Genomic DNA, 24,173 nt, shown 5'->3' on the forward strand with positions numbered 1-24,173 from the left:
TGTAACTAAGTGCTTATCTCAATTACTTCATGTAAGCAAGTATTTCTGTAATTTTTTACCAAAACGACTATACACCATTGAAAAAAATATAAAACAATTTTTTTTTCATTTTCCATTGAAATGTGAAATAGTATACGTCTATGAAAAACTTCTTTTGATGATACCAAAACAGATATCCTTTTGTATACCTACATTGAAACACTATACGAATTTAATATCGCATAATAGTCAGCAGCAAAAAAGAAAAAAGTTTTCCAAGCATTTCCCTATTGCTCACATTTCCATTCACGCTTCGCAAAAGAACTATACAATACCCAGTAACAAAATTCCAAAAAAACTTAACTTCTGTTGAAATACAGATGAACTGAAAACGCAGCAGGAAATTTGAACGATTTAACAAGTTGACAAATCGAAATTTATCGGTTAGACAGTTTGATAAAGTACGTATGTGGTGTGTCCGGGAAAACGTAAGCTGCATTTACTTGAACAAAATCGTGAAAAGCGTCGCTGTCGCAAAGGAAAATCGCGCGCGATGCAAAAAGACGAATGGAGACGTTTTGCTTCTATTTATTGGGTTCGATCGTTCGCGCTTCCGACTTCTGTTTTCAAAGAACGACAGCAAAGTCTTCGGGCTTGTTTCGATCCTCTTTTACTTATCATGCGGAAGGTGTTACCTTCCTTTTAGTTGGAAGTGAAACTTTATTTCAGGAAAGCACGAAAGGGGAATTATTGATGAGATCCTAATAGACGGACAGTGTTCACACACGACTGAGATGATAATTAGAAATTAAAGAAAATTTGCTGAAGAATAGGGGCAGAAAAATAGATATAGTGGAGGAAAGTTTATTGATACAATAATAATAAAAGTTAGCAAATGAAATCTGGAAAATTTTAATCTATATTTTACATTCATAGACGAATCGTTTCAAGTATACTTTATTTTTAACATTGCAAGGCATTCGTCTTCCAACGGCTTCCGAAAATCTCATCCCTTAAACGATCGCATTCGAATTTCACGCCTCGAGCTTTCTCCGAAACACTATGCCGAACCGATATATTTTGCTCGTAAACTTCTTCTCGTGCAATATTTACTTACTTTCCCCAACGATTTTAAACATTCAGGGGAGAAGTAAAAGAAAAGAAGAATCGAGTCAGTTTCCTTCCATTTATCAATGTTTCTTTTTAACGTATTTCTTGATTCACAAATTTTCAATGTCTATTCATAGAATTAAAACTTTGTAATATAATAATTTTAACTGCAATTACTAACTTTATTTGAAGTTTTATTTCCCTCTTTGATTACTAATTTATTACTAATTATTCGATTGAGTATATAAAATTTTGTGTTTCGGTCATGAATATGGCAATTAACGTGTTAATGATCGTCTAATGGTGTAATTAGGGTTCCAGGTTTTTTGTGGACACAAGAAAAAAGTAAAATGGAGGAACGAAAAGCCGAGTGGAAATCGTACGATACTATCTATCGTAATTGAGGATCCCTTATTTTGCCCGTGCAATCTTTTCAACGCTAATTTCCACGAAAACGATTCTTCTGGTTGTACCATCTTGCTATCCCACAGGATGTTTCACGCAAACTCTCGACCCAGGTTATGCCGTATTCCGTAGCTTTTATCGTACTCCTTTGATCTCGAATCACTCGAGTATCATTCAGAGATTTCGAAGAACGAAAGTTCTTGCAAACCTGCTCGAAATCTTTTCGGAGAGAAGAAGGAATTTTCATGGTTGGAAAAGTTCTGATTATAAAACGAGAGATCAGAGATGAAAGAATCGTTTGTAGTGGATTATTTTCTTTCGTTTTTGTTGTTATTAACGCTCTAATAAAAGCCAAGTATTTTTTGTTCTTATAATTATTCCTTCTTTGTAGTTGTATAGAAACTGTTGCTGTGTTTGTGAAAGTAATAAGAAATTAAATTTAAAAAAAAATTCTATTCTTACCCTATGTAATGTACTTTCTTTTGTTATCCTTCTATGTCACAATTTGCATTCGAGAATACCATAAGTAAAAAAGAATTGAATTCTTAATAATCTTTCGTATGAAGTATCTCTTCACGATTAACTCAATGATATTATCAGTAGCTTATCAAACTTTTATGATAAATTATTTACAGGTACACTCGACTGAACCTCAAATGCAATTTTTTTGAAACCTAACTCTTGTATCAGAGAACTTCATTCTATAAAAATTTGGACTTATCTTTCCAAGAGAAGTTAATCTTTTCTTTACCTCCATCATTTCTGGTGCAACGTACGTAAAGTGAATTCGAAGTTACGTGAGATGGAAGTACGTTAGGAAGGGATGAAGGGAGAAAAAGGAATTTCATGTTGCTGAGAAAGATATGTACTTCAAAGGGATGAAGCATTGGCCCACTGGTTCAAAGTACTGAAGCTATGAACGGTATTATATGGCATAAAAATGTAGGATTACAATAGGTCTTCATCTATTGTAAAATTTTATATTACTTCATTGTAAATATTTCCAAAAGATAATAAAAAATTCTGATTCTATATAAAAATCTTTTCACCATTCTTAAATTACAAAGGGTATTAAACTGCTTTTGTTTTTACACGACATAAATGAGATTCTTTTATTAGATTTTCTCTTTTACAACGATAAAAAAAACTTTTCCCATACTTTAACGAAATAATGAGTGTAACTTTTCATATTCGAATATTAATACACATTCTACTTTACGTATTTAACGAGAAGTAGGAAAAAATATTCTCACGCAAAAGACATAAAATTCCAAGATAAAAGATACCCCATATTTTATGAGTAGAAAGTTATTTTACCAGGTGGTTAGATGAATGATGGGGGCAAGATAAGACCAAAACTGTTTCGCAAGTGGAAATTCTTTAAAGTTAAAGCAGATTAATACCCGGGGCTGTTAATTTGCAAACTGTTGCTTGTTAGTGATTAGCTTTCGAGTGCCGGCAGGTATGCTAAAACTTGTAAACTACAGCGGAATCAAAGGAATGTTGAAGATCGGAAGTTGTTTGATAGAAAGTAAGACGGTAAACATCGCTTTCTGCGTTGAACTGATTTATCAGATCAACTCTGAAGTTTTAAAGGAAAACGAAGTAACTTGATCGATTGTTCAATTAAAATTCTATTGTATTACATGATTAAGTAACAAAAACTTGAGATATTCAAAGTAAATTCAGCTTGAAGATAATTATTAGAACCCCTATTGAATCTCCAAACATTAGAAATTAGAAATTCATTACTTCTCGAATGTTAATTTCTTTTTCAATTATAAAAAATTAGAAATATAGTAAAGAATTCGATGTAAAATTCAAAATATAGATTTTTGATATGCATTGAAATTAGAGACATCACAATTAAAGTACCATTTTAGGCTTACAGTATGTGCGTCTGACTAATGGTACGCCTATACTACTTAATCCCCGGATGGCGGACTATGGAGAGAGACACAATTTTAATTTATTTAATTTTGTATCTCATGTAATTTTCAATCCTTAAATTTTACACTGTTCCCTTAAAATGATTCTTGTGATATGTACATGAAATTCTTTCGTTTAAAAATTATACATTTAATTTTATCTAATCGAATCTACTTGAACCTAATCTATGATCAAAATATAATGCTTGCATTAAGTTGCCTATACCTTTCCAACTTAAATTATTCACTGATAAATTTATAACATTCCTGATAAAGATTTATTAAATCCCAGAATAAAATGAAATTCTGTTTAAACTGAACAAATGAACAATACCCATTAAACGTTTATAATCGTATTTTTCTTTTCTTCTATTACATTTTACTCGATCAAATAACAACGTATTATTTCTTTTTTAATTCGATGAAACATTAATATGACTAAAAAGAAAAACATTTATAATTGAACAAATCTTCTTCATTGTAATTTAACTTGAAATTTGTTGCAAATTTCATGTAAAAATATTTAACCAAAGCAATGAACGCAATCACATACGCGTACATGGATATAATTCTATTAAAAAATCCGAAAGCATATTGTTTTTATTGTTAATCAATTTTTACGAATATGTTCGAAACGAGAATGGCAAACTTTGTTGTCAGATTAAATTCTGGTTTCGAACGATACGCTTCTCTTTTCACTGCACGATTCCCTAACAAAGTTCAGAATTGATTAGTTTCCCATCCTGTTGAATGTGTTCTCGTTCGAATTAATCGAAGGAAACAGCTGGAACCAGAATTAAAATCAATAAAAAACGATGCCATTTACATCTGTGTACAGCTTCTATGCTAATAGAAACCCACTCGTTTCACGTGACCAGCAGTCAAAAGAATAAATTCATATCACTTTAGGAAATCTAATTGCAAACGTGATCTTTTTGCAGTAAAAAGAGAAAAAATCATCCTTCTCTCTCCAGTTGGTTCACCGGGTAAAACAAAGAAAAGAACAAGTTCTGGCGCGTTTCTGGCGTGCTAGCTGATTCCATTAGGTGTTTACGAAGGGCAGTGATTGCTTCAGCAAGTAAAACCCAGAGAAGCGAGGTGAAAAATAAAGAGGAGCACAAAGCAATTTGAACGTAACGGTGTTACAGCGAGTCACCGGTTCATCGTCTCCACGAATAAATTTCGCGTTATGATGAAACAATGTCCGGTAGTATGCAACGGGTAGCTGCTCTATTTATTTTCTTAATTGATTTCTTTGAATCGGATGATTTTCCGGGAAAATTGAATACTCTTTCACGATGGAAAATTAGAGATGTGATTTAACAGATAGGTAGCCAGGTACATTGTCGCACAGTGGAATATTTGCATCAAAGTGGTAGCCGAAAGATTGGAATTATTCCAAAAATTATGCTCAATAATTTATTTTGATACATGAGCTACCTGCTGATTGTTAAAAAACCAGAATTCACCGGAATTTAATCTGATTGAGAAAGGGTTCATATGTTTTTAAAGTTGGTAATTGTAAAATTAAAATTTTGAGATTTTCAAGATTATAATGCCATAGATAGGTATAATTAAAATGCTGAATTATGAATTTTAATGTATTTCATTTTTGTCAAATATGCATTGATACTATTAATCTTGATAGAACAATAACCCTTGTAAAATTGCTCAATTCATGTTTAATTTTAAATGTATTTGTCGAGTTTTATTTCTTGAGAGGATTTTAATATTTAAGACAGAGATAGGCGGAATAGAAATTGACTATTCATCGAAAAGCGTTTATGAATCGAATATCAGGTCGCTTACAAATTGGATCAGAAATCATGCTAGCCTCTTTCCTTTTTTTCATTCGATTTACCAGATATATCTCGCAACCTGCCCGTTCGAGCGTTAAAACTCCCCCGCACGAGGTCACGTAAAATGGAAAAAGAACGTAAACCAATAAATCTGTGGATAGGTGCATCGATATATAGAAATTAAACGTATGTTTTGTAAAATTCACTCCACCACCATCTACATTTCATGCAAGCAGTTAAAATTTTTCAATTCGTTATTTACTATCTTGGAAACAAAGAATTTTCAAACGCGAAATTTATTAAATTCATATTGAACGTTTCGTTATTTATTTTAAAAAATATATAATAAAATCATTGAAATTTGTAAGGTACTTACCAGTGTCTGAAGCGCAGTGGTAGATCCAGAAGGGGAGCCATCACCTCCTCCAAGAGTTAATGAAATCTGAAAAAGAAATAATTAATTTTAAAATAAAGTATCTTAATTTTGAAAAAATTCAATGTTAACAAATATCGATATGAATGGTCCCCAGTGGCTCTCCCTTAAATTATAACGACATCAATGACTCATTTTCCATACAAACTTTATTATCAATCTTTTGTTAACCAGTACGTCCCCCCATAAAAGGGATAATATTCTGGACACCATATGATACAATACACCGTTTGTTACATAAAGCCACTTCGTGACATTAACGCACTAATGCTAAATGACTATCGATTTGTACTATAGGTGGCTTGATATTACAGCGGGTAAAATTACCGTAGAACGTAAGCTCTTGATTCCTTATGGGAAAACAACCCTAAGCCCTATAAATGACCAGCCAGGGAATTTTGCGATTTTCTTGGTGAAATTAGTCATCATGGTAAATCCATTACAGGAGTAATGCGAAAAGAAAAGTCAGATGCGAACGAAATGCACAGTTTCTTCGCGACACTTGAAGAAATGTTTCGAAGAAGATGAAAAATCGTAAATAGGTGAGGCAAGGTGTCGACTGCACATTTCCTAACAAAAGAAACTTTCGATGTATTCCTGAGGAGATTAAACGATGGTGCTTGGCCTCAATCCTTCGATCGTTGCCAACTTTGGGGACGAAAAGAGAAGCCGATTTTCGTGTGATTGCGTTCCAATGCAAATTAGAGACCATGGAAGACAGAGTAAAATAGTGTAATGATTTGTCTAGAGTTGAAGAATTAATAATTTATCTAGAATGTTGGTTTTAGCATAGATATATGACAGAAAAAGGATTCCTATAAAATAAATTTGAAATATGTTAGAAATTGTTCATTTTTCCTTTAGAAAAGAAAGCTAAATGCCATCAGAATTTTAGATTACATTAAAAGTAGGGTCATTGCCTAATGGAACTATATTACTCTATAAACACTGTTCATTTCTATTAACAATAAATATTTGAGGGTATACTAATAAAAAACGAATTACCTATCAATAAAATAGATAAGGTGCAGGTAAAAATTGCAGCGAATTTAACATAGCGATCAGAAACTTAAACAACAATTATTCGAAATTATAATGAAGGTGAAAGGAGGATCGAAAACGTCACCCTTCATGTCACCCATGTAACGGTGGTCAGGTTAATGCATAGACAATGCTGGAACGACTAAAATCATTGCTGAAGTGACGTACATCATGGCGCTTTGATCAAAGCTGACTGATGGATTAAGCGTACGGTTTTAACTACGTCAAGTCATTAATCGATCGAGCACCGAGACCAGAACTTATTTTTTCTTAAGCACACCATGTATAATTGAATTATGTTTACGTTGCGTCAGAGAGCCTGTGTCAGGGTATTACCCTGTATGCGTTTTCAGAACAAATACCCACGTTGGCCCCGGTTTCGTTTGCTTTTGAACGATGCAATGAAGCGCCTTCATAAAGTAATGGATTGTTAATTTCGTTAATGTGCGCTTAATAATGATCATTATTTTTTCATTATTAACAATTGAATAATTCCTGTAAATACATACCGTTTTCATTCACCACTTTAACATATTTGTTACCACATTGGAGTTATTAAAAATCTCATCAGATAGTATTTTTATTTTTAACAAATTATTGTCCATCATTTTTATCTATAATTCCAAGTAATTAATACGAAACTTCCTTTGTCTTTCCTGCTTTTTCTATTTTCAGTTTATGTGGGATGATAAGATTGATTGTTAAAGAGACCCACTTTTTTTTTACTATGATTTATATCCTGACATTTCCACCAAGTTGCCTGTTCTTTTGTTCAACCTTCTTTTTTCCAGTTTGCGTGTAGAAGCGTGGGTTTCAATAATGCGTGGGAATACGAGTACTTATGGAGAGGTAAACAGATGAAAAGTGATTGGAAAAATAATATAACTACGTGTTTCCCGAACTTCTACACGGATAATAGTTCAAGATCGATCAACTGAACCCTTTCGATCTGTCCATTTCTCGCTTCTTGCCCATTTCCGTCCGCAGAAACATTTTGTTCGAGGAAGGAAATCTTTCTGGCTTGTTCCATCAAACCTTTTTGTTTGCCTACTTTTTGCTCGAATCTCTTCAGGAAACTCTAATATACGGTCACGTATCACAGACAGTGAAAAAAGTCAATTATTACCAATAATTTGGTAACAATTTCAGGAAATAATTGTAAAATACATGCAAAATTAATTTTTTAAATTTATGATGTATGAACAAAAGAATATTTCCAGATATTAGGATAGATAAATGTTCCTATAAACTATTATAGAACAAGTCCAGTTTAATAATTTTTTATAAACAACGACAGGTCTGACGAACGTCACAGAACCTATTATCGACAAGTAATTGCTTCTATTTTCGATTTAATTACTTTCAGCACAGTTATATTGTACGAACATACAAATATCAACTAGAAATTGTCAAAAGTTATTATGTTTCAACTGTGATTTGTGTAAATAAAAGTAAGATTGATATTATTTACTGAATGATTGATAGCAGTTGACAAAAGCTAACTAAGCGTTACAAAGATTAAGTAACTTTTTTTTCACAGCAATTTTATCTGCGTGTATACTTTATGTGGGTGGAACGAAAATTGATTGATTTTTCTGACCCTATCTTCTTCGTCGATTATTTATCAGAAAGACTGATCGTCTGAGAGACAACAATAAAAGTGCAAGTAATATAATAAATTATACCATCAAAAAATTGTAGCAATTGCAAATATTCGTAATATAAATATAATTCATTGATCTTGTAAATAGTAAATAAATATGATTAAGAAAATGGTACAAAATTAACGTTTGAAATAAAGTTTGTTACTGTTTCATTCACATTAATATGAAGTAGAAGAAAAATATCCTTCACATCACGTGAAGACACAGGATCTGCTTTCATCTAGAGTACTATCATATTTCCAGCTAAAAAGCTTTCTTCCTCTACTATTAGATAACGACTTGAGATATGTTCTGAAATAGTCAGGTCTAAAAATATCCTGAATTAAATAACAAGGACTATTAATACACTTTCATCATAAATACATACTCTCTAATCTACAAATATTAGAACATTTGCAATTTTTATTGATTATGAAAAATTTATCTAAACTACTTCACTAAGCCATTATTCTGAAGTTTCCTCGTATTGCATAATTAAAAGAAGGTAGTTACTCGAAGTGAAGTACAATAGTTACCTCAAAGTTCGAAACTATAAATCATCTTTTTCCTATTTTTTTTATCCTTACACCGTTACATCACCAAATAAATCATTTTCTCGTTAATTAGTTTAAGCCATAAGATGCTATCTCCACACACGTCACTCCTGAAGCGAGGTGTTTGCTTCGAGCGATAGGTGAAGTCATTAATCATTTGTTTGCGGTGAAGATGGTGAGATCGATTTCAGTACGGAGAACTAATGACCGTAAGCTGCTTCGATGCTGAATTTGTTGTTATCATTAATAATTTTGTGCAAAGTGTGAATATAAATAAGACTATTAGACCAGTGTACGTTACAATTCTAACAAACATCAACAAAATCCTCAAATATAATTGTATTAATAGAATTGCAAGAATCATAGATTTGACAAAGTGTTAAGGTGTTTAAGGGTCCCTAATTGCATTAACCCTCGGACCATTTAACGGCGGACCATGGAGAGAGTACATTATTATTAGATTTATAGTTTACCAGAACACGTATTTATTTGGTGAGAATCGATAGCACATTTGTATTCAACTCTGTTCCTAGCCACGTCCACGTAGTTACGGAGTTTCATATCGTTTGTATACATGCCAACAATTGAATTACATAAAGTATACGTCTATAAACATGCAAATCACCAAGTGAAAAGGAAGTTCTACGCGTTTGTAGAACACATCGCGCATCGCTTCCTTTTTAGACGGAATTTGTGACGAATTTACGTCTCCAAGTTCTCTCAATATGTACTGTGTAAACGCGTTACCTAGAAATGTCGATCTTATCACGTTAGCAAAGCGTTAGACATGTAAAGAGACTAGGAATGTGATGCACCATGAAGAAGAAAACGCAAAATTCGAAGAAGTAGGTTACAACGTTACTGTAAATTTTTGATTTTATAAACATTACTCTACTCTAATTAAGGCTTTAATTCTTTTTTATCATCCTACTTTAATTGCACTGAATATTTCTTCAAATTCACTACTTTGGTAATAGGAAGAGTTGATTCGAGTACATATTGTAATTTGCAGAATTGATCAGATGAAAGATCAAAAGAAAATTAATTTCCTTATTGATCATGCTCGCATTTCAAAACCAACAAAGGTAAAAAGGAAATTAGTTCATCTCTTTCGGATTAATTAGGAAAAGTTTCCGAAGAGTAAATCGTGAGTTTCATCAGGGGAAGTTTAAAATTGAACCTAGAATTTTCTAACGATTCATGGATCTTTGATCGTGTAATTGCGATGAAAACTAGAGAACTGTCAGGAAGTTTGAAAGGAAGTTGCAAAGGGCATCCATAGATTCATGGATTCCATGATATGCTTCAACATAAATGAAAATTGCAGTGGTAATGAGAATATCCCAAAGTTCATTATGTACACAAAAATTCTAACGTTTCCTGGAATGTAACAAGTGTCCTAGGACTTTTGAGCGATAGTATACACGGTACGTTTGATACTCGAGAAAGCGACGTCTTCTCTTTGAAATATAGTCTGCGAAACACTTTGGTTGCTTCTGGAAGTATTCAGTGTCTTGATAACACGATCAGGCCTTGTTCTAGCAACAGGCGCCGGTCCTCGCGTACTCCATTACCACGAGGTTAATCATGTTAGCGCGTGCCGCATCAGTTGCGTCCCGTATCACATTAACGTACGTGTTTGTATACAAACGTCATTGTAACTAGTACATCTGCTTCCCTTCTTCTCGACAATTAACTATTCGATGTTAAAAAAAACTGCCATGGATTATATCTTTTTTCACTATTTTGTGGAGCTCAGATGAATCAAGTTGTATCATATCAAATTATCAATTTTGAAATGTATAAAGTCTGGCATGATTTCATGACATAAAAGTATTTCAGAATAACACTTGTAACATGTCGGGATTTAATAAAAAAGACTATATAAAAGTTTCATCAATATTTTTAGTAAAAAGTAGCTAGTTCTTCGTTAGAACGAACAGTGAGAATGATAGAAACCTAAAAATATAGATTTTTCATGGTAAATGAATAAAATATTTTTTTTTCATTTTGAAATATTGAATATTCGCTAATGGATTTTACAGGTTTGTAAATAGTTTATTTCGACAGAAAACAAGGCAATTTATATTTATGAATATTGATGAAGTGTTTATGTAGCAATTTTCATCACACCTCGAGCTTAAAATATCAATTTAAATCTCAAATATCAGATGTTTAAATATCGATTTGATGAGCTATCAACGCTGTTTTGCAGCACCTTTATGTCATCAGGTTCTATATTTCGAAACAGGTCATTTCATATGACACAACCTAATAATTTTCCTGCAGTTCTTTCAAAATTTTATGGCACGACCCCTTTTACGACTAGTTTCCCACCCATATTCCTATATGACATTGTATAAATGTTTTAACAAACTGAAAACCAGTTTAGTTTCGAAAAAGCAATCGACAGAGTTCACTTCCGATAGCGGAACGTAATATTGCACAAAGGTTGAACAGTTGTATACAGTTGCTGGCAAGACACAAAACGAAAAAGCTTTTTATGGAAAATTGGTACTGGCGATGAAAAATGGGTTCATTATGAAACTCCAAAATAAAATGGAAATGGCACAACCGTGATGTTCAATACCGAAGTGAAACATTCACAGAAGGTTCATTTTTGTCCACTGCATTTGCAAAATGCAATGATTGAATTAGAAAAATGATATATGGGCTAACACAATCTATACAGATAATGAATGACAATTGATTTCATTCAACATACATGCATTCACTGCCAATTCTCTGGGGCTTAATTTCAATTTATATGTTAAGTTATCACATTACTCGAATCTATAGCAGCGAAATTGAAATACGATTGACAGATCAGACTATATCTATTGGCCATATATCCAATTACACATGTGTTTCTCGTATATTGGAAATTCACTGTAAATTACAAACCTTGGTCTGTATTAATTTGCAACAAATTCACGATTATAAATTAATAATACACTGTAACTATTGTGCACTTTAGTAAGCAGCACAACAGTTTAAATTTATTACTTCGTAACCCTCCTTTTATAAACGATTAACAGAATTGCTAATTAAAATTTAAATCATTGCTATTCATTTATTTAAAAGAAAAGATTGTATATTAGCTGAAAAATAGTAAAACTTCGTGAAATATTGCTAATAGAGATCGAGGGCGCAATAATAACGTCGAGAGAGCTGAGAAAGTAGTACGAGCATACGATATGGTAGACGAACAAGTAAACCACGAATATGTACATATTTGAGGAAGGAAACAACGAAACTATGCTGTCACGCGAATGGAGAAAGCACTACCGTCAGGTCAGGTGGTGGCTCTTTGCATAAGGAAAAGCTTTGTGCAGAATGCGTCTCATTCTCTGAGATTACAATTGCCAGATATTTCTTCTTTCCTTTCCTCTCGGCTCGACTTGCCTTCTGTTTCTCAGTTCCTCGTGAAACCATAAGTTTGTCTACTGTGCCAATTATTTCATTATTCCTTAACCTTTCCAAATATTTGAATTTTAGATGAAATATCCTTCGTTTCATAAATCGTGAATAAAATTTAAAGACTTTGAACATTTAATCAGGATTTATTTTTAGTTTATTTGATGCATAAAATTTTTTATTTATTTTCGTAATTTTTTACATTCGTACAATTTGATAAAAATAACGAAATGTCAAAACTCGATTATTCAATTTTCAATCGTTGCGCATTTTAACGTAATATAGGGCATTATTGAATGACAGGTCAGCCCTACGACCATCCTCACAGCTGTCAATAACATCTTCCGTACAGACAGGTTAAAAGCCATCTAGTATAAGTTAATATTTGAGCCTCATCAAGTATCACGTCCTTCGAAGCTTTAAAATTACTTTCTGCCACTTTTTCAATTTACATTCGAAATTTCTCTGTATACTCGCGATCGAATGAAGCATATCACGATAAGAAGGAAGTGATAAATATCATACTTCATGGAACGCCAAAAGTGTCGTTTGCTGACGTCCACTCGCGATACGAAATTTATCGATGATGATCAATTTCGGAAATTCGCTAGCGAGTAATTTCCGTCTTCGTGCAATAATCCACTGAGCATTAATTCGGACCGAAAGTTGAGATTAAATTATCCTACACATTTCTATCAGTGACAGAATTTCAATATTCAAAAGATTTTATATAAAATCATCTGAAAATCTTAAAATATAAATTACATAATACTGTAAGCTGTCTCGGCAAACGGAAAGTCAGTAATTTCTCTAAAGTTCTTTGAATTGGAACTGGAAACGGTAATCACAGAGGACGTCCTACTTTTAACGAATGGAATGAGCATTTTCCTCGGATATCACAATGACAAACTAAAGTAGACTTTAATGGCTAGATAAGAACGGAATGAATCCGCCCACAATTTTTTGGTCCCACTGCGACAGGATTCGGGCAGTTTTGAAGCAAAATACGCGAGGTTACAAATTTAGTTGTCAACCTATAATATCAGAACCAGGACAATATGGATTACTCCTATCAATTCTTAGTAACAATGCTTATTTATTTCATCTGCGAGTGGAATGTAAGATTTGGCATAAAAGCTGATGTTCCCAATAAATCAAACAGCGATTTCCATAACCTTCGATTTTTTATTCCAAATGTCACAATGACAAAGGAATTGAATGAAGAATAGGCTAGCTATTTGTCATTCTGAGCATTCATTGCTTTTTTGGAGCAGAAAACAGATTTCACTATAACGTGCGATAAATTGTTAACCAAGAAATACAAGCTAGTACGTGAAATGTTCAAAAAGCAAATTCTTTTCATTTTCAAGCAAGAAAAACTTTTCATTTGAATAATGTTTAATCAAAGTTCTGAGAAGACGAATAACAGGGGTTGGATGTAAAATTCAATGAAGACAGAAAGGGCAGAGGGCACGAATGCAAAACCTGAGGCAACTAGACTGTTTAGGTGCTTTTGGTGGAGTGGAACAAAAAGGAGTTCACCATCACAATGTGTTTCCGACACCTAAAGTCTAAATAAATTTTACCCCTGTTCTCAGTGGAAAAACAATAAGGGTGTAACTGAAATGAAAAAAAAAGGAACGAGGGGATGCTAGATAAGAGGAAATCACGAAGAAAGCCAGAGGAAATTGCAGTCCGGTTGGAAGGGTGTTTCTAATCTGATTAGTTTCCAGAAAAAATATTTTTTTCCTCGTATTTTGTAATTTGAAAAATAGTAACAACTACATGTGCGACAAATGTGAAATTTTAAACGGTATTTCATGTTTAATAAAATAATATAATATAATTTTAGATTAAATAAAGATTTGTTAGAATCTTTCAATGCATAAAAGCGTATAAATAGTAAAGATTTTTCCAGAGTTCCAAATTTGTAGGAGAATTAAAGCGAAAAATTTTATGCAAAAATTCATACTCCCACGCTTTCAACATGCACAATACCCATTTTTATTCGCACGTTTAAGTACCCAATACCGTTTTACCGATTCATTTGCATTTCATATAGAGAGAAACATTCATCCATCTACTACCGTGTTCACTATCTTCCATCAATCTGTGTGAAATTCTCCAGTTGTACGATCAAGCAGTTCCTGTTCTCTCAACTATGCAAACTGCTATGCAGCGAACCGATATGAGCGAGTATCATTGCCCGAAATCCATCGATAGAATAAATCGCCAGTCATCTTGCGAACTGGTGTTTTACAACCACTGCCAAATGTGTACCGGTCAATTTCGCGATTGTACTTTTTTATCTCGAAACGAAAGATCGATGGAGCTGGCCCACGTTGGCCATGGTCCATCTACTTGTCCTGATATACTTTCCTACATTCTACATCTATCGAATGCTTCCCTTACTTTGCGAAAAAATTCACCACCTCGTTTCCTCGAAAACTTCGATCTCGGTTTCTTTAACCGAGTTACCCTTTTCCAATTCGTGCAATGACTTCTTTTTCTTTTGGTTCGAAACAACTTTCAGACGTGTGCAGATCAGGGGTAGAGATATTGCAATTGAGAATTGCAACAAAATGAGAAAATTTAATACAACAGCTTTATTTTTCAGAACTGGCCTACCATGATTTTGTAAACATTTTGTACTTCATTCACTACCATTTGTTCATTTTAATTTTTTTAATTATGAATACAAAGAGCAGTAAAATAGAAAAAAGGAAAATATATCCTGAAAAATAAGTCGAATTCATGGAATAAATTTTCCAATTTTAAATGTCTCAACATTTATTTTCAAAAAATTATAAAAATGAACAAATTTGACATGGATTAAACAACGTTATTGATTACAGGAAGTATCGAATTTTTACTTCCCTTCATACCATTGCATAAACCAGTTTATTGGGAATTTAATTCAGCCAGTTTTGTTGTTTCAAGATTACCTTAATTACGAAACGTTATTCGATGTACAAACGTTCATAATTACTGTACCGTTTCATCATTAATCCCCGAATATGAAAACTCATGCAATTACAGCTATAGAAGCTTACAAATATCGGTGCATCCCTGATACAACACCCTTTCTTCCCTACAATTTATCGATCGTCAGGTATTTAGGTGATAGGAAAATGTGTGAAATTCTTGCATATTGCATGACTATATTATATCAAATTATACGTCGTGATTTGATTAATAACATTTTGGGAATTTCAAGTAAACATTTCCAGGAACCTATGATGCATAAACATATACCATCAAGAATGCACTCCATTTTCCCCAAATATTAAACGTCTCTCATAAGCACCTTACCATAATTTGCTTGTTCTCTTTAATTATGTCTTAAGCGAATCTTCATTTCTATTGTACAATTATTCATTTCAAAAGCCTGATAAGAAATAGCGGAGTTTCTCGTCTTCAGGGTAGTTGTATTATATTGCAACTTACGTAACAATGGAACGAAAATGCAACTGCTTGCATAGCATTTTTAATTCATCGTTAGTTTCGCAAGTTTTATGCTGAGATAATAACAATAGCCCCAGTTAAGAGACAGTTTTACTTCATGGACAGCTAACGAATTCGTTGGTTCTCTTTGTTTCTGTCTTTTTATTAAGTGTCCTTCTATTTTAAGTCTCTGAATGTTTTCCTACGTTTTTAATCAGCATTTCTAACAAATATTAAATTTTTTTGTAATTATATTATGATTATAATAACATTTAAGTGGACAACAGTAAAGGTACATAGAACACAAAGAGTCATTTCTGAAATAATTTCAAGAAAATGATTTAAAGCATAATATTTTCATTCAGGTAATATTATTAACTCCTTGCATTCCAAGGACTAACTCGGTTGCCTTTGAAAGCTTTGCTGCTCTCTCCTTCACAAAATACCTGAATTTCATAGATTATATTACCTCAACGCATTTCTAGCTTTATTAAGCTAAGGCAAAATGTAAAGTAAAAATACTAAAAGCTCACCAGATGCATACCTGAAGTACAAAATGCAACTACGTACCAAGTGGTAAAAAAAAATAATAATAGAACTTTCATAAGCTTTTGGAAACGTATAAAGTCTAATATGATTTAATAACATAAAAATATCACAATTTAAACCTTAAGGTTTTATGAAAATGACTGTATATTACTTCCAAAATTCACTCATTTATTTGACTGTACAACAGACGTTAGCACATATTTCTCTCCGAACAACGGGTTGAAACAAAGGCAAGATTTGCCTTTGGGTATACTGAAATTATGCAAGTTCCTGGGAACCATCTAGCTAAGTGCCTGAATAATTGATCTCGTCACACGAGTTATCCACATTGGTATGTAACGCAAGGAACGGGGCCAAGTTTGTGGATCGAACATGTCGCATCAAGATGAACACACGGTGGACGAGTACAGTGGTTCACTGTTCATTTAACGTCCTCCAGTAGCATCTGATACTGTCATGACTCTAACTACTGATAAATATGTGCCTTTATCACATTCCTATTAATTCAAGATACAACTACCATCTCTCATATATAATCAACCTAACAATTTTGAAATTTCTTAGAAATAAAATTGCTTTCCGGACTTTCTTTTCGCAGCAATAAAAATCGTACTATAAATGAAAAAACATGACTTTTCCCTTTGTAATTTATGTTTCAGAGTTGGCTGTTTCCGGGTGCCGAGCACCGTTCACGAAGAAATTGCAAACGTGACGAAACGTTCTGGGAGCGTGGTTCGGCCAGACGAAAGGAAACAGATAGCGCGATTCTGGGACGTCGATTCCAATGAAGATTGTCGGAAGCATCAGGGAAACGGCGAACAGAAGCATTCTTGTCCTCGTTCCCGACGGCGAATATCTGAAAATAATTTTCTGCCAGTCCCCGGACATAACGGCGGCGCGGTGATATCTCCCGTGAACCGACCATTCCCATCGCGCCGTTAACACAACCTTCCTTCGAATTCCATGCGCAACGAATTCCCGCGGAAACCAATCGTCTGAGCTTTATTTTCCTCGCAGAGATGCTTGCACGCGAGCACGATACCGAACAATCTCTGAAATCGCTCGTAATTCGAGGAGGAACGCGAATATACGCGAGGAACGTCAAAGGAACTTTCGTTTCGAGCTGGTGATCTTTTTGAGAACACGACACGCTCTCGAATTCTCCAGGTGCTCTCTTTTCGATCTAAAAGAAGATCCGTCGAACCAGAAGAATTCTTCGGACGATGGAAGATTCGAAAAATTCAAACGAACCTCGCCAGGATCTATCGTGACAAGAACAGTCACTTCAGAAGAGATTTCTTCTTCCTCGATCACTCGGAAAACAACGCGCCGACGGGATTATTATTCTTAGCAAGATATACTTTGAAACTCTGCACGGATAGAATTATACTGCGAAGGAAATGAGGATCAACGTGCTAACGAAACAGGAAACGAGGCTGAAGAGTGTAAAAAGATTGCCCGTTTGCAACAAAGCTTCTCACCTGATCCAACTTCCTCGCGGAATTCTATACAACTTCGTGCTCGAGACAAATGAAAAAAACCCCGCCGGAATAAGGTAAACCTTCGCGTACAGTCGGGATGCCTGTCGATCGAGGCTGGGAAAGAAAGTCGAGCGTAGTTCGCCGAGAATTCCGAGGATTTCTTTAACAATACCGGCTGAAAGTTTCTGGGGTAACTACCCGTGGAACTCGGAATCGTAAAAACGGAGGATACACCGGGAAGATGCCATTTTCATTAAGGAAAAACGCGATAGGAAAGCTCTGGCAGATTAGAGAATTTTTATGTGTGACAAAAGAATGAAGTGTCTCTTTAGAATTAAAATTCAAAATAATTATCCATTGGAATTAGAAACCGATCCTGGAGAAGCTAAATTGATTAATGAATAGACACTTCAAATGCTGGAAATAAATCAAAACGGTAAAATGGTAATCCATGGGAAGAATTGAAATTATTGTATCTGGTGTACTAATGTTGAACAAAGATTGGATTCAATTTTGGAAGGTGACCAATGCAAACAATACGGATTGATCCAGTGGGTCAACGCCTGAGTAGTCGATCCAACGGAAGCCTGTTAGAGGCGTCCGTGCATGAAACGGAAGTGGAAGTGAGCATCACCGGTGACTCAGTCTTGTCAGTTATCCGCGAACAGAAATGCTGTGGCAGCAGGCATCATCAATTTTATTATGTCTACACGTAACCGATCAAATGTTCTAGAGAACTCATTAAACAAAAATGAAAGACGTTTTCAAATTACTAGATGTGTGTTAAATTCTAAGTGTTAGTGTGCAGGTACGAATCTCTGAAGTGTTTCGTTAAATTAAATTAATTAAATGATAATGTGTGTTCCAAAAGCATTCCTAGTTAAAGAACTGCAAGAAATGAACGAAATATTTAAAAATTTCTCTAAGAATCTAAATGTCACGTCTAAGTGTTAAATTAAAATCGAGAAAGTGTATTTGTTAATGGTAATAGTTTCTAAGGAAAGTAATTGGTAAAATGCAGGCCCTCGACGTTTTCGTTAATTCTACGTCAGATCCTTGGAATATCACCCTATGGACGGACGATTACGGTTATTACAACAACACGACTGATACGGATTTACAACAGAGAAATCAGTTTATACTTCCATGGTGGAGACAAATGATCTGGACGTTATTGTTCGCCGGTATGATCATCGTCGCTACCGGTGGCAATCTGATAGTGATTTGGATCGTGTTGGCTCACAAACGAATGCGAACCGTAACCAATTATTTCTTGGTGAATTTGAGCATCGCTGACGCTATGGTGTCTACGTTGAATGTCACGTTCAATTACATCTACATGCTGAATAGCCACTGGCCCTTTGGCACCCTCTATTGCAAGATCTGCCAATTCATCGCAGTGCTCACTATATGTGCCAGCGTCTTCACCTTAATGGCGATTTCTATCGACAGGTAAGCTTCAATATGTCTTTCACATAATGTCAGGAGAAATGTCTCTGAAAACGTGTTATCATCCTCGTTATTTCCTCAATCCATTTGATTTTGACTTATCTTTCGGAATCCCTCGTATAAATATATGTCAAACATAACAGAGTGGAATAAAATAAAATATTGAGAAATTTATAATCTAACTAATTTAATACTTAGGAAATGTATAGAAATTTTTTATTAATCTAATGCTTTTTCATTTCAATGCTACTTTTCATTTCTTTTTTATATTATTTGATAAAAATGAAGTTCAGTGAATTATAGAATATATCTTATTTAGGGATTATTTCTCAAGAATACCAACGTAGAACCCAAGTTTGCACAAATTCCATCTATTATAGATTACCTACGGCTTAGAATTTGGCAACGTTTCAAGTAGATTTACGGGTTGAAAGCCGATTAAATTCTACTTAATAACCGTTCGCCTGCTGAAGCGGTCGCTCTGTGAAATCAGTAGGAAAGATTAGAAGGATGAAAGTCGTGAAATGGAAACCACCATCTGAAATAGCAAGCGTCCATAAGCTGGACAAGTAGCCGACCCGAAACGCGTAAAAGGAAACGTCCGCCATCTTGACAATCCACCCTCTGACAAATAAATAAAGCTCAAGCTGGACACAAAACAAGAGACGAAAATCACGACTTCAAACAGAAAATTGCAGTTTATTCTGTGGCCAGCCGACTGACGTTTGTATACATACGTGCTGGACTATTTTCTGGGCATCTACTGTTCGGATGAATGTACAAAGGAACGCAATTTGGGACTTCAGTTTGTTTTCGGAACAAAAATAATTCTTAGCGAATGGTGTACATGTACAACAGCTTTTTTCGATTGACTTTATTTCAACGTCGAAGTTGTTGAGTTCACTTGGCACAGTAGTAATACCCATAACTAGTCCGACACACGATAATATAATTTATTAAACCAGAAAAAAGTCAAATTAATTTAAAGTACTTTACTTTGATTTAAAACTATATTAATAAATCAAATTAAAAAAAAGAAGAAACAGTGTATTTAAGTATCATGGATATTATACTAATAATAGACAATAGACTATTGAAAAATTATATATTTGCCTTTTTAAAATTTTCTAATAGATCACATTTCCCTAACGTTAAATTATAATATTTTTATTGTGCTCCGTGTTATAAAAAAGAAATAAGATATGTACTACCATTCAACAGACAATAGATAAGTAAACGACAAAGAGAGTTGTAACTAACATAAACCAGTTTCCAAAGCTCGGTGAAATCATGGCGATCAGATAACAAATGGAAATTGGTTCCTGCGGTAATGCATATCCGCATGGAAGATGGAAAACGATCCTCGCTGAGGTACCACCACAGCCAACAAGTCGCATTAATGGTTCAGAGATCAACTGAATAATTGCCTGGGCTTTTTGCTTGATGCAGAAAGGAGATCACCCTTAGGTGAAGCACGTTGAAGCTCATTAAAGTACAGCCAAGCGTTTCGCTCACACAAGACCAATGGTGGTATGTGGCAGATACCAACCCTCGTTGTACAATTGTGTCACGAACAAATCAAGTTGCGATAAAGTAAAAAAGACTGACAAGTTACAATGACTAATGCAATATCGTTAAAAAGTTTGTTAACCCTTCGACTGGGGTGAATTGTAAAAATAAACCAAAGGGTTAAAATTCAGAAATTGTTCAAGACTGAGTACGCTATGATTCGTGTCACTGATAATTCATGTTTCATTCAAATTTTTTCGTTGCTACGAGGAAATCATTGACAAAGAGATAACAAGAACTCTTGGGAGATGTTGACGAGCTGAATCGTTTGTCAGTAATTTTTCATTCGCTGAGCACTCGACGCTTTCGCGGGAAATGCTTTCCTTGTCGCCTGTCAGGCTGTTCAATTCTCGAATGGAAACAAACGACAAGCTCTTGAACGTCTCGGTTGGATTAAACTAAATCCGGATAGCGATATTAGAGTTTAATTGATATTTTTAAGAGAGAACAACATCCTGATTAGTTGAAAACATCGATTTTAAAAAAAAGTGCTTAGCTTTTATTCTCTTTTAGTTTTACTGCAGTAAAAAATTGATTAACAATTACGAGTTAATATTTTTACCAAAGACCGAGTGAATCTATAAACGTAACATTATCGGAATTAATAAATAAAGGTAACAAAAGAAAATGGTTGAATAAACTTCCCTGCAAAGATAATCGAAGCTGTTTACCGACATTAAGGAGAAAATGGGATTACGAAGGAAACTTCTTCGGCAAACACTTTGGAGGATGCGCGAAACAAGAACGCGTTTAAACGCTAAATAAGATAAATACAAACAGGAAGTACGCGCAAACATAAATTGAAGAGTTAACTGAAACTTAATATCAAGAATTTCATTTTGTATCTTACAAAACAGAATCATAACGGAAGATTTGTATAATATAACCATTTCGGCGCTAATTAAAGCATTATTATAATATTACCGAATATTAATTTTAATTTTATCAGAATATTGAGAAAGATTATAACGCGATCTTCAGGATCACTATGCAAAATACAATGCTAAAATATTGATTAACGATATTCAGTGTGCATATCAGTTATTCTTCCGGAAGTAAAACATCCGACGGTGTCTCAACTGGAGCGGATAAATCATTGATCATCTATCATAATATAATTCAAAGTGTCAAGTTTAACCTGAATAATTAACAGAAGCGCTGTCAATCAAAATATCAAACGTGGTTGTTGGTATCAATCGTTTATCGACTTATTATTACCTTTGATGAATTAATTATGACTAAAAAATCAAAAAAGCAAATACTGTTGAACATGTATGGATTTACTTATGGTTAGAATACGTAAAAGTCTAATTCTATTTTTTGAACAATTTTTTACCTTCCTGTTACAAGAACATAAATAAACACAGGGTTACGAAGAAGTGCGTAAATCGAAATTCAAACGTGAACATAAACCACAACGCGAATTTTAATCAAAATGCCTACGGTGCTATTTCCCGACAATTGGAAAACCGATTAAAATTCCGATGCCACTGTCGGTGTTGGCAGCTCGATCAATCGATCGGAGAAAACATTCCGATGCCTAACAACCGCCAACGAATGAATCTTAATCTCATTGTGAGTACGAATACGAATATCTATCACAATATCAGCGTAAATGTCGGAAACGTAGTGTCAATCACATCATATCAATTTTTAATAATCGTTTAGGTCGTTTAGGCGAAATGGAAAGCTGGAGATGAAGTGTGAAAAGAAGATAGATATTGATGACTTCACTTTCTCTGCACTTCCAACTTTGGTAGAATTGAAAAATAGAGATCGACGAAATCGTTCCAGATTTATAGTCCTTTTTATAGAATCTACTTTTCAAAAAGTTTTATTGAAACCATTTGAAATTTTTAATGAAATATCAAATCATAAAATTTACATTTCTAGAATTTAGTTTACTAAATAATAAATATTTAAATTCTTCGAATAATAATTAGTAAACTTATATCAAAATATAAATCAGAACTATTATCTAATTATTCAATAAGATTTAGAGACATTCTTCAACCCTGAAGAATTTATTTTTGTTCTAGATTCAGTTAAAATATTTCATGTTTAAGTGAACAAAATAGATTTAAATAGAATAGGTATATCAAGAGTTAAGAGCCAATTTGGAGGAATTTACTCCACATTTGATTAGAGAATATAGTATTAAACTATTTAAAATGTAAATCTAGATAAAACACTTTGGGGAAGGATGGAAGATCAGCTCTTAAGCTCACCGCATTTCGTCAGCTAACATACCAGAATGGTAGTGTCGTGCATTAAATTTCAATCTCAAGAGATTTATACGAATTCTCAGCACCACTTTAGCCAACCAAAACGTCCATAATCTCGATTACATTGTTAATATGAATTATAATTTGAATTAACGTCAACAAAGACCATAATATGTATTTTATTACAGAAAATATATCGTAAGTAAAATCTTTTATACATGAAACTTAAAATTGACGCTTTTCTTTCTGGAAAATGTAGAATTTTGCAAGAGAAAAATTTTTTATTCTTGACTGATTCAAAAATGTAGATAATGTTTTCTATGAACTTAATTTTTAAAACAGAATTTTATTAAAACATTATGTACTATGCTTAGAGTACAGACAATTCATTTCTTCATACGCTTAAAACAGATCAGATGAACTAGTTGCAATTTTACCTTTGTACTTTACCAACGGTCCGTTATTCAAATTATATCTTTGAGATACTCGATTTCACAAAGTAAAGGCAAACCCCTTTGTCGAATTTACATGCGTCTCTTTTATAAAGTAGTGCAGCGTAAAATCGAAACAAGAAAAGCTGTTAAGCATCGTTGTGAATTTTATCTTCGTTAGATGCACATTTAAAGAAAGAATTTATAATGAAATATCTTTCGTTAATTTTAAATTTCATTTGTTTACTACAATTATAACATATTTCCTTTGATGGCGCAAATTTTTCATCCATAAAATTGAAAAAATATTATTAACAAAAATTTACAAAATATTTAAAAGCTATTACATAGCAAACAATTGTTTCGCCATTTAAAACTCAATTTTTCCGAGAGTGCTGCATTGCAAAATCGCTTCAATTGTTTCAAATTCAAACAATATTCTTTGTAATTTATTGTTGCAATACGGTAAATATCGAGAGTTGTTGCTGAACAACAGCCTCCAGAGAGATGAGTAACTGCTGTTCCCTGCATTGATTGCTTTTTTCCCTCGTAACAATCAACTTTTGGATGGAACACATTCCTTTGGGACAGTAAGCAATTATTTCCTTTTTTAAAATCATTATTCTTGTTGCAAGCAATCTACGTAACTGACAAAGCAATCTTCTTGTTTTATCGTTATACCCTCAATTATCGTATGTATGTATAACATAATTAAC

The 24,173-nt window shown here is 33.6% G+C and overlaps 2 protein-coding genes across 7 annotated transcripts in view; one reads left to right on the forward strand and one right to left on the reverse strand.

Annotated features, from left to right (window-relative positions):
- Positions 1 to 24,173, reverse strand: part of LOC114883112 — a 231,755-nt gene that overhangs the window by 195,858 nt on the left and 11,724 nt on the right. Inside the window, exon 2 of the mRNA XM_029200550.2 lies at positions 5,598 to 5,663. The gene's annotated coding sequence lies outside the window, so the exon portion shown is untranslated. The remainder of the gene's footprint in view (positions 1 to 5,597; positions 5,664 to 24,173) is intronic.
- The window catches only part of LOC114883111 (tachykinin-like peptides receptor 99D), a 57,115-nt gene that overhangs the window by 17,533 nt on the left and 15,409 nt on the right, over positions 1 to 24,173 (forward strand). For all 6 annotated transcript variants that reach the window (XM_046287280.1, XM_029200548.2, XM_046287281.1 and 3 more), the window contains exon 2: positions 16,962 to 19,235. In XM_046287280.1, coding sequence (XP_046143236.1) covers positions 18,799 to 19,235 — 437 coding nt within the window. In that variant the 5' untranslated portion in view covers positions 16,962 to 18,798. The remainder of the gene's footprint in view (positions 1 to 16,961; positions 19,236 to 24,173) is intronic.

Source organism: Osmia bicornis, chromosome 9 (genome assembly GCF_907164935.1).
Source record: "Osmia bicornis bicornis chromosome 9, iOsmBic2.1, whole genome shotgun sequence".
Taxonomy (NCBI): Eukaryota; Metazoa; Arthropoda; class Insecta; order Hymenoptera; family Megachilidae; genus Osmia; species Osmia bicornis.